This window comes from Apaloderma vittatum, unplaced genomic scaffold, assembly GCF_000703405.1.
Source record: "Apaloderma vittatum isolate BGI_N311 unplaced genomic scaffold, ASM70340v1 scaffold7934, whole genome shotgun sequence".
NCBI lineage: Eukaryota > Metazoa > Chordata > Aves > Trogoniformes > Trogonidae > Apaloderma > Apaloderma vittatum.
This window is the reverse complement of record NW_009713156.1, coordinates 1-11,480: the sequence shown is the minus strand read 5'-3', so window position 1 is coordinate 11,480 and position 11,480 is coordinate 1. Positions and strand designations below refer to the sequence as shown.

General features: G+C 45.5%; 1 protein-coding gene across 1 annotated transcript in view; it reads right to left on the bottom strand.

Moving 5' to 3' along the window:
* The window catches only part of DNAJC8 (DnaJ (Hsp40) homolog, subfamily C, member 8), a gene marked incomplete at its 5' end in the record, with an annotated part of 12,244 nt that extends 1,436 nt beyond the window's left edge, over positions 1–10,808 (bottom strand). The window contains 7 exons of the mRNA XM_009868255.1: positions 2,711–2,786; positions 3,735–3,826; positions 4,916–4,987; positions 5,862–5,956; positions 6,593–6,659; positions 9,253–9,309; positions 10,707–10,808. Coding sequence (XP_009866557.1) covers positions 2,711–2,786; positions 3,735–3,826; positions 4,916–4,987; positions 5,862–5,956; positions 6,593–6,659; positions 9,253–9,309; positions 10,707–10,808 — 561 coding nt within the window. The remainder of the gene's footprint in view (positions 1–2,710; positions 2,787–3,734; positions 3,827–4,915; positions 4,988–5,861; positions 5,957–6,592; positions 6,660–9,252; positions 9,310–10,706) is intronic.
* Positions 10,809–11,480: the final 672 nt, after the last annotated feature.

The following is an 11,480-nucleotide window of genomic DNA, read 5'->3' as shown; positions in this document are numbered from 1 at the left end:
GGTCTGGCAGTCCCGGAGCACCACGCCGCCCCCGGCTGCCGCCTCTGCTTCACTCCTCCCCGGCCCCAGGGCGGGATGGAGAAAGGCCAAGCACCAGCAGTGACCTGCACAATGGGGCTGAGCGTGCTCTCGCCAAGTTTGCAGGTGACACAAAAGTGGGAGGAGAGGCTGACAGGCCAGAGGGTCGCGCCCCCGTGCAGAGAGACCTCGCCAGGCTGGAGAAACGAGCTGACGGGAACCTTGTGCAGTTCATCAAGGAGATGTACAAAATCCTCCCCCAGCAAGGAACAGTCCCCGGCACCAGCACGTCCTGGGGCCGCCCGGCTGGAGGGGAGCTCGGTGGAAAAGGGCCGGGGGTCCTGGTGCACACCAGGCTGAGCATGAGCCAGCAACACGCCCTTGCTGCAGAGGTGAGCGGTGTCCTGGGCTGTCCATGGCCAGCAGGTCGAGGGAGGGGATCCTTCCCCTCTGCTCAGCACTGGGGAGGGCACGCAGGGAGCGCTGGGTCCAGGGCTGGGCGCCCCAGTACAAGAGAGCCCAATGGAGGGCCACGGAGAAGGTTAAAGGACCTGGAGCACCTCTCATACGAGAACAGGCTGAGAGAGCTGAGACTGTTCAGCCTGGAGAAGACAAGGCTCGGTGGGGATCTCATCCATGTGTACAAGGATCTGAAGAAGACGGAAAGAAGACTGAGCCAGACTCTTCTGTCCAGTGCCAGCACCAGAAGTCATATGCAAAACCTGAAACACTGGAGGCTCCATCTGAACATCTGGAAATGTTTTTACTGAGGTTGACCGAGCACTGGAACAGGTTTCCCAGAGTCTCCACCATTGAGGATACTCAAAAGCCATCTGGATGTGGTCCTGGGCTCTTGGTGGCCCTGCTTGAGCATGGACCCCAGAAATACCTTCCAACCTCAACCATTCTGTGATCACACTTTTTCTAGGGATAAGGCTGTCTGGCAATTCCTGTTCTAACTTTCTTGTTTCTTACAGCTGGTGGAAGCTATTGCTGAAATTACTAAGAAAGTGAATTTTGAGGGTAGGATGGGAGAAAGTAGATGCTCCAACCTGCTTCTTCTTAAATAGGTCAAGATAAAAGTCAGCTCTGAAAGCAGCCTATGAATAGCTTCTAGAAACAGCAGGCAACCACTGGGATGGCACAGATACTCCTATGAGGATTCAGAAATACTGCAGAACACACAAGGGACAACACCTACAGGTCTTTAGGGTAAAGAGGCAGGATCAGAAGTAGGATGCAGAGCAGGAACGCCCAGGACAGGAACGTCGAGGTACAACGTGAGCACCTTTAAAGGTTGGGATTTTTGTCTTGTGGTTATTTGGTTGTTGGGTTTTTTTTTTGAAACTGAGACAGAACCACAATTGCAGAGTATCAACTTAAACTGAAATATCATTCAAAGCAGCAACACCTGTGCTCCTCTCAGATATATTTTAAAGGCAGTCACTGAATTAGTGCACATAGAGGAGCAGCCAAGAATTCATGTGTTAATTTTGTCTCCAATCACCCTCTCTCAGTGATGGTCACCAGCAGAAATAAGCTTCTCATTCTTGTGTGTTCCAGTGATCCATTTTGGACGCTACCCTAGCTTTGACGCTGTCTTTTCACGGGGGTTAAATGGTCACCAGCAAGGCTGGAGAAGACACCTGGAAGTGCAAAGGTTCCCCTGCCCAGGAGTGGTTGAGGACATGCAGGTACTCAGAACTGCAACATCAACAGTCCCGCAGCTCCCGTTTGGTGCATCATTGCTTGTTTGCAGCACTTGCTCACATTTCCTCAGCTGCTTTGCTTTACTGCACCCCTACAGCAACGACACCCAACTTCTGTGGCCATTCTGGCGTGAGAACACAGAACTGCCAGCAGCAAGTGCAGTGACATACTCCTTCATCCCTCCGGCACTACATGGCAACACCCATCGCACACTCAACACCACAGCATCACACAGCTTGTCCAAAATATCCAGCTTTTCCATGTTACATGCACACGAGCACAAAGGGTTCCCATCTGAGTCTCCAGAAACATAGAAACATAGAATCATAGAATAATTTCAGCTGGAAGAGACCTTGAGATCATCAAGTCCAGCCTTTGTCCCAGCCCTACCAACCTACACCCTAGCTGTCCCCTTTGCATGGAATGCCAGTCCAGCTCGCACACTTCTCTGCCAGACACTCTCTTTTTAAAGTCCTCTTGAACACAGACTGGGATCCGGCTTTGGATTAAACGAACCATCTAGCTCATCTTATCATGAGGTCCTGCACACCCTTACTGACTTCCTGCCCACCACCAGCCACATGTCGCAAGACTGAAACTCCGGTGTGTAACACCTCTGGTTAGAAGATACAGTTTCCATAAGTGTTAACCAGACTGGAACAATCCACACTAAGATGAAGTTTTACTGGTCACCAGTGACTTGTGCTAAGCACCAATTCAAACTTTTGACTATGGACAAGAATGAATTGCTGACAGAGCTGAAAAATACTCCACCTTAATTTAATAGACCTGTTTCTGGAAAGCAATACCAAAGGCCCAATGGGTGGGCGTTTTCCCCCACAAAAGGACGAAACCCAGGTTTGTGTACTTAAATTATCTTATAGCACCTGCAGACAAAAAGTCTCTCTTTTCTCTAGGGCTATTCCTTGCAGCACAGCCAAGAACAGCCGAAGCCCATCCTGCGAGTTAAGCTGCTGATTACCTCAAAGTTCTTCTGCCATTCTCGCTCTCGTTTAGCTTTCTCTTGTGCCTCAATTTCCTCTTCCCTCTGCCGCTTCCTGGAAGGGAAGTAAGTCCAAAGAAGTTGTGTACCCACAAGCACTCACTTTCAAAGAAGCACAGCAAAACTTCCCAAACAGCTTGGAAAGCTCTTGTGATTTCCTGTCCAGTTAAGGAGTCTGTCAGAAGACACAAATACGGGCGCCTAAGGCAGCCCCGCAAATTGAATTGTATTTCAAACCCAGAGGAGCAGCAAGCAGTTTGGCACCACTGAGAGCAGGCACGGACTTCAAGGAGTCAGCTTTTCTTGCTCGGCAAACCAAGCTGGACTCCTTCATAACTCTAGTGATAGGTCTTTAAGACTCTTGAGAGCACATATTTTGAGAAGTTAACACACACTTGAGCATGCAAGGTAAGAATGAATATTTTCCTCCCCTAATTTTCACGTGTAATCAAACATGGTGCCCTGGAACCACCTCAGAGACTGCCTCCTCTGACCCCTGGAGACACTCCGCGCTATAAAGTGCATCCACAGGGAGCACTCGGGCAAAACACCTCAACCAGTTCGGGATCACACGTGTCACAGGGTGTTTCCAGCATTTAATTAAAATTTAAAAATCCATTCTTTGCGTGCTAAGAACATGCAGAGATCTGTCACCATTTCCCCGTTTCAGCTGGCACACATAAGGGTATATGAGCATACCAAATATATCAGCGTCTTAAATCAAACGGAGCAAGTTTCGTGTTTGCAATTCCCAAGCACAGAGCTCTACAACCCAGAGGCTGCCCAGCCAAGCGGGGGGATCTACATCACTGGAACTCAGCTTGGCAGAATCCTTGCTAATGGAATTCAAGGCCCTGCTTTCTGCAGGGGGTTGCACCAGATGATTTCCTGAGGTCTGTTCTAACTTAGGACTTTTCTAAGGCTTCTGATTCCTCATCCTCTCTGAGGAAATATGGGGGAGGTAAGGAGAACCCGAACTGCACGACCAGAGTACTGCTCATACCTTTCATGCATTTCTTTCGCTTCTCTTTCTTTCCTCTTAATTTCCAGTTCAGCAAAGAGCTTCATCGTCTGTTTGTACACAGCTTGTTTGAACTGTAAACCACAAATCCAGTCTTAAAATAACGCCCATTAACACAGATGGTCTGTTTTGCAAAAGAAGGTAAGAAGCACAAAAAGAAAGTGAAGTATATGCCCGCATAACCTCCGTGTTGTGCCTCGACAGTCAGTAGCAGCAGCATACCAAAAGGTAGGAAACACTGCTGATTGAATTCTAGCCCTGACACCAGGAAACAACTACTTACTGCCTCATTTTCAGTTGTATTCTCAAAGCTGTGCCTAGACAGAGCTGTTTCAAGCTCTTATTTTTCTGTTAAGTCTTGCAATGTTACATCTGACAAAATAAGGGAAAATTGTTACTCTGTAGGTAGTCATTTCCCAGCACATCATCTTGATGTGTTGTAAAAGTCTAGCCTTGGCTTGCCAGCAGGAAATATCACTACATTTAAACCAAATTTCATTATTAAAAAACAGCAAACGACTTCTGAAAATCAATGAAAAATGAGATGGTTATGGGGTTGGTTACTGTAGTGGTATCAAGAGGAAAAAAACACCTTGTAGGCAAGGAAAAAAGTGATGACGGTAAGACTAATGATGTCAGTGTTTCACAATAACCTATCATTCAGTTAAAGCCTCTAATATCACCTGACTTTTTTAGACTAGAAACCAGGAACGAACAACTAAGGTATGTCATGCCTTTTTTATTAAAAACGATTTGTTGTAGAACAGCACATCTACCCTCAAGGGCTCTACAAAAGAAACAGCTCTTAGCGCAAGATGTCACTAAAAGCCCATTTTAAAGATGCTGCAGTGGGTTCTATACGCGTCTCTGCCAGCAGCAAGATCGCCACAGTTCCAGCACTGAGAATACAAGAAATTCAATTCAAAAAAGACTGCACGACGTGCAAGCAATGAAGACTTGCTCCAAGAAAACAACTGGGTATTTTGATCTATGTTATCTCGTGATGTATTTACTCTTTACACTTAAGAGAATTTGTTCTTCTGTAAGTGCAAGGATTTACAACACTCTAACAAGTCTAATAAATACTTCTGTACTGGTTTTGACGCTCAATTCCTCAAAACACATTTTGTACTCCCTAGTTTCTCTGCAAGTATAGGACTTACAACTTCAGGATCATCCTCTTCTACAGTGGGAGGCTTTCCATCCTTCTTCAACTGTTTCTTTTTTTCTTTCACCTGAAGATTAAGAACAAAAACAGGAGCCTAAAAAGGTCTGTAGGGCTCACATAATTGTATCCAAGTAGTTCTGCATTCCTCCTCCACTGTGTGGGAAAACTGTGGATGACAGTAAGCTCTTGATTTGAATCAACGTTTTATTTTAGACCAAACCTCCCGGTCCCAGGTCCAGATAAATACATACGAGATCACTATCACACAAACCGCAGCAATTAAAAATACTATGTTAGATAGTCTTCAATCAATACAGTATGTATGTTGGTGGGTTTTTGTTTGTTTGCTTTAAAGATATATTCATACCCAATAAACACCATCCAAACAGGCAGGAAGTTTATTTTCCTTCGTAATACTCAAAAGACTTAACAACAAGAAGCAGAACATACAGTGCTCCTTGATTTAGAATATCTGAGTTCTCCCATATCACATTTTCTCCGGCTCATGGTGTTTTAGTCCACACACATCACTCAACTAACTTCTTGGCCAAGCTCCTTATCTTAGAGGTCATTTTTCCCAGACTTCCCAGTCTCCTGCTGTCATCACCTATTTTCCTCCACCTACACACATTTGAACTGCATCATTCATTCACAGACTTGGGGGAAAAAAAAAAAAAATTAGGTCAGATCATGAGGTCTGACCTAATTATTTCAAGTACTGAATTTCACTGAATTATCCTGCACTGAGCTCAAGAGCAGTCCTGGACAAAGCCCGTTTGTTCAGGCCGTGAAGGGCTGAGTCCACCTGCACGGCTTCGCTTGGAGATTTGCTTAGTTCACCTTTTAATCGTCTAAAGATGCAGCAGGGGCACGCAAAAGCAAATTACAAACAACCAATGACCACCCACCTCCACCCCTGGATGTTCCTATGGAATACTTACAGTGTGTTCCACGTATTCTTTTCCTGCCTGTATCACATCCAAGGCCCTCTTCTTTTGCTCCTGATCTAGCAGCAACTTGTACGCTTTATCTACAGCTAACGGAAAGCACCAACATCAATAGCATCAGCAGTCACATTCCCGAGGCATCACAAGATTGCCACTTGCTGACCAAGCCAATCTGGCTTCCTAGAATCTGGGTTGCTTTTATTCAGCTGGTGTAAGTAAGCGATAGCACGATTAATATCGACGTTAAGTCAAATGAGATTTGGGGAACAGTAATGGCAGAAACTGTCAGATACGTTTTGAAGTTAGCAGGGTGAAAGTATCAGGCCCACCAAGTGATTTAGTTATGGGGCACGAGGGAAGTTTAAGGTGAGTAACACCTCATGGTGACACAAAGCACACACCTAAACCCACCATGTTAGTTCTGTGTCGTGGTCTTTGAATAAAATCTAAAGCACAGATTAAACAGTTTTTCTTGGAACAACCCTGAAACCCCACAGAAGTTTGTCCCTGTCGCAAACTGACAATGTAATTACCGCCACCTAGTGAAGTCTTCTGCTGAAACACCACCCCATGCTTCCACTTCTCCCGCATCTAAAGCACCTCTACAGTAATTCTTCTGTCCCTCAGCGGGGCCTCCACCCCTAATAAACATTTAAACCAGCTGCAGAAAAACAGCAGTCCAACTGCTATCATAGGCCAGCCCAGAGAAAGGGTGAGAGCATTACCTTCAAATGCCTTCTGGGCTCGGTCTGCATCATCTTGGTTTTTGTCTGGATGCACCAATATTGACAACTGTAAGAGAAAGGATCTTGGTATCAACATCATTGTAAACGACAAAGAATATTTCAGAAATTTTTGTGAGAGAAGGGAAAGTCTCAGAGAGAAGTTAGAGAGGATCACACTCCTCTGCACCCAGACAAATCAGCTGACAACACGTAGCAGTAGACATCAGTCAAAGCTTATAAATCAAATACAATCCTGTAAGAAACAGGCTGTCTCAGAAAAGCTGCAGCTTGAGACATGCAGAAAATTTAAACACCCTTCAGCTGCAGTGCCTGGGACTGAGAAAACCCCTTGGTCACCTGAATTCTGTCTTCGTTTCTTCTTAAAACCAGAACCTACAAAGATCATCCTCAACCAAAGTTAACCTTGCAGTCAACTACACCTCCCACGAAGTTCTCCAATATCTCTGAGGCTGTCCAAATATCCAAACTATTTAAAGAGGGGGTAAGCTTTTGTCACAGGTTAGGGCTGGGCCGGCCACTAAACATGGACAGAAGGTCTCTAACTCCTTCTCCCCACCAAAATGGGAAGGAAAAGAGAATGAGGCAGAGAGATTTACAGGTTAGAAAAGAAAAACTAAAACAGCTTTAATGAACTAATAATAGAAATTACTAGAAAAGAAAAACTAAAACAGCTTTAACGAACTAATAATAGAAATTATAGTGAAATGATAAAAATCACAGAATTATTGAGGCTGGAAAAGACCTCTGAGATCCTCAAGTCCAGCCTATGAATAATAAATAAAGAACTATGTACAACTGTATATAAGCCCGATACCAAACCCGACCTCCCCCTTCTCAACTGCAATCCCCACTGGTGCTGCAGAGCCAGCGGCACTGGGGCAGCCCCAGGCTCAGCGGCAGCAGGAGCTGGATACAGGAACTCAGGGTCCAGATCAAAAGCAGGAGATCGGGCAGAGTCCTCCCTGGACACCGGCCATTGCAGAAAAGGGCTGAAACTCTCGTGATCACTCAATTTATACTAAACATGACATCTATGGAAAGGAATACTTTTGTTCGTCACCTGTCCTGTCTATTAAACCCCGGAGGTGCAGCCTTTTACTTCCTCGTGACCCCTCTCACTACCCGGCCCCGCAGCGTGGCACACAGGAGCCAGCAGAGGCCTTGGGCACTAGCCAGATCCTTTCTGCATCCCCGTGCCAGGCAGTGACTGTAACATCAGGGGTTATCACTGCTGGTAGCAGGCACTGTCAGCAAAAACATGCTGCTAAGTTCAGAAAGTGCAGCCTCTAAGAAGAGACTGAGCTGGAAAGTAAAAATCACTCAACAGAATTGTTTTTGTTTAGCTCAAATCAAGACAGCTTTTCCTTAGGCTCCTTTACTGAAAATTAAGAAACCTCCTTCCTGTGCTCTCTCTCCAGCAGAGACACGACACTGATCACCATCATCTCTAGGGCAACATTAAACAGGCTGCAACGCACATGTCCTCCACTGCTTCTTCCAAAGAAAGGCCTTTCAAACTTTCCCCATATGGCATATTTTCTCAGACTTCTTATTTTTCGCGTTGCTGTATGGACTCTCTAGTTTATCTGCATCTTTCCTCCTGTAATACTCAAAAAGAGGAGAAGTGCAGCAACCAAAACCACATCAGTTTTGCAAAGAACACAAAACAGTTACTCCCTGAACTTTACAGGCACTTTCCAGCTCCCAGGAAAAACTGCTGAACAGCGGCACACTGCCGATTTACTGCGATTTGCTACAGCCAGCGTCTTTTTCCTTCTGTTGGCTGTTCCAGCCTGTATTCAGATGTTTGATTTCCTCAATACACAATTCTTTTTTCGTTGCGTCACACTGTCTTCAAAACACTCCCCTGTGGGATTTAATCAACCTAAAGCTAAGACAGCCCCAGTTTACTGATCCGCAGAACTGAGGAGTCAGCAACAGACTAAAAGATTATCCTCCCACTTCCCACGTACAGAAGCAGCCCATACATATCCCACCACCAGGCTTGGCAGGCACAGTCCTCTGTCAGTCAGCACAGCTCCTGATGTTCACAGCACTAACTCAGGGGGAAGGCTACAGCCTTCCCAACATCATGCTTCTTTGCTGCATTCACGGGTGAAACTCAAATTTCTCCTGCAGATCTGTCAGCAGAGCAAGCCTGAGAGAATTTTTCCTGCACTGCATAGAGCAATGTAAATGGGGCAGTCAGCAGGGTAACCCAGGCAGAAAAAAATGACCACTTAAATTCTTAAAGAAACCTCACAGAAAATACACTTCTGGATCCAAAGCCATCTATTTGAGAAAAATACCTTTTCTAGGTTCATAATTTCTGACAAATTTTGACCTTCTCTTTGAACTGAAGTTCAATAAGCTGATTGATTATACACGGGCACATGAGTTTGCAACAGCCCCATCACACAGCTCACAGAGCAGCAAACCCTGCACGGACCAGGGACACCTCCGCAGCTCTCCTCACGTAGCTACTAAGATTGCTCTTTGTGTGCATTTCTTCCCAAAACAGCTACTCCTGTACTCAGATACAGCTTTACAGCCATTGCTCTTGTTCCCAGGCACAGCTGCACAATCTCTACAGAGCTTGTAGTTTCCTCCCAGAGGCTTCAAGAGCAAAAGCCAAATACCTGCCGGAATCTTTTCTTTATCTCTTCATCTGTGGCTTCAGGATCCATCTGCAGCACCTAAAAGAGACCATGAGAAAAGAACAAGTTCAACGATATTCCCTGTGTTTCAGGTTCCTGGCAGCAAGCTCTGAACACCTGGTTCAGTGGCACAGAGATGCCACGTCAGAAAGCCCTCCCCACCATGGAGCTGCTTCAGGACATGTATTTTCACTCAGTAAATCAGAAACATTTTAATAGATACTGCGTTTGGGCCATTCTATGCTTAACAACGCTAGATTCCTCCAACTATGCCAGTGTCCTTTCCACACTGCAGTCTCATGTAGGCAGCTGCCATCCCTGAATAGCCACAATTGGTCTAAACCTTCAACCAGTCCCGCAGCAACGTGTAATCTGGCAGAAAGAGAAGCACAAAGTGGCTTTGGGCCACTGTCAGGTCATTTATAACTGAGAACCTAGGGCAGGAGACACCACTTTGTAAGAATTTATTCATTTTACCATTTTGAAAAGAGACAGGACAGATTTACTGTTTGGTTTCCATGAGTGAGCCCACTTGTCTACTGATCTTTAGGAACATGGCAGAGTTTAGGAGCTCTTTTGCGAATTAATTTACTGAACAGAAGTCCTGAACAACAAATGGGCCTACTCAATGCAGACACATAAGAATCTGTAAATAAATCATGCTCTCTCACAGGAAGGCTACATGAACTTTTAAGTGGCTTTCTTAATTTACTCTTCAAACCAAGTACTAAACACTACATAAAACCAAGCATTGCCAAGGTGAATATGCCAACAGATCTGGCTGACCAGCCCTAAATTGGGACTACTAAAAGCACCTGAGGCTTTAAAAAAGGCAAATGAAGATGATATCAGGAAGGAATACACATGGGGAAAGTCAGTTCAAGACGAACCCCAGATTGTTTTATTTACTGTCTTCCTCAGGTATTTATACTTCTTAGGAATTTAACTGGAATCGACCTAATTTCCAGTGACTCCAATTCCAGGGACTCCTCCAAGATCGCTCAAGAGTGAGCACTCGGAGTCCTTTTCTCATTCTACGCTCTCCGCAAGTTCAGTTCGATGAACATCCAAAACAAAAGACACAAGCAGAAACACTGAGTCAAGAGTCTTCAGAGCACGACCTGCCAAGCGTCCCACCCGTAGCTGTGACGCTCTCATTCCCACAGTGCCTAGCACTAACCTGCCAGATCTTCCAGTGCTGCTGCACGAGGGAAACGTCTAACAAGAATAGAGTTTGCACCTGCTATAAAGTAGTGAAAGAGCACCAAGAGAAAAAGAGAGTGAGCACATATACACCATTGTTTTGTGTTCCGCACCGTAATCTACATCTAGGGATTTTTTTTCTCTGTATTCACTCTTTTTAATGAAATGAATACTCAGTAAATCTGCAAGTTGGTATACCAAGTCAGAAGGGAGGATGGAACGTTCAAACTAACCTCAAAAGGGTTCAAGTTGAAATAGGAAGATCCAGGTCGGGTCAGCCTGTCAATTTGGTTTTTTGATGTTAAAACAGAGTCTCGTTTTTCAATCTGCTTTACCTAAAGAACAAGAGAGACCCAGATTAACTGACCATCACCATGTGCTTACCTGTGTTCCTGTGTGGTTACTACACTGGTCACCACCATCCTGTGCCACGTTTCTAAATGCCTCTTGCTCATCCCAGGCCTGCAGTTATTTTACTCAAGCACCAGCACTGCACACTTTTCAGCCTCTTCTACAGCATGATAGTATTTTTAACATTATGTTTTAACTATAAAAAAATAGAAAGCCCTTCTGCCTGCTTTCTATGGCTTGCTCAACAACTGTGGTTTTTCTCCTCACTTTGCTCCTACACCAGCAGCATCATCGTGATTCCTCGGAAACCCGCAGCGCTCTTGCTTTTAACCCACTGTTGGCACCCGAGCCCATTAGGAACATCAAGTGATACCAGAACGAGCACACAAACCTGCTTCATTCTGACTGCAGGTTATTTAGTTCAGTCTGCTTTTTGTTTTCACACTACTAAGCCAAACCAAAGCACGTGTTTACACTTAACGTTCACCTTTATTTAAAGAAATAAACGTCCAGCACACCGGCACTACCTTTCTGCAGGCAGGCTGAGGTAAACACGTCTCCGCTGTGCCCAACGCCAGGGGCCCAGCGCAGGCGGAGGGAAAGGGGCCCCCGCGCCCCCCGGGCTGACAGTTTGCCCGCCCAAGGGCCGCGCAGCC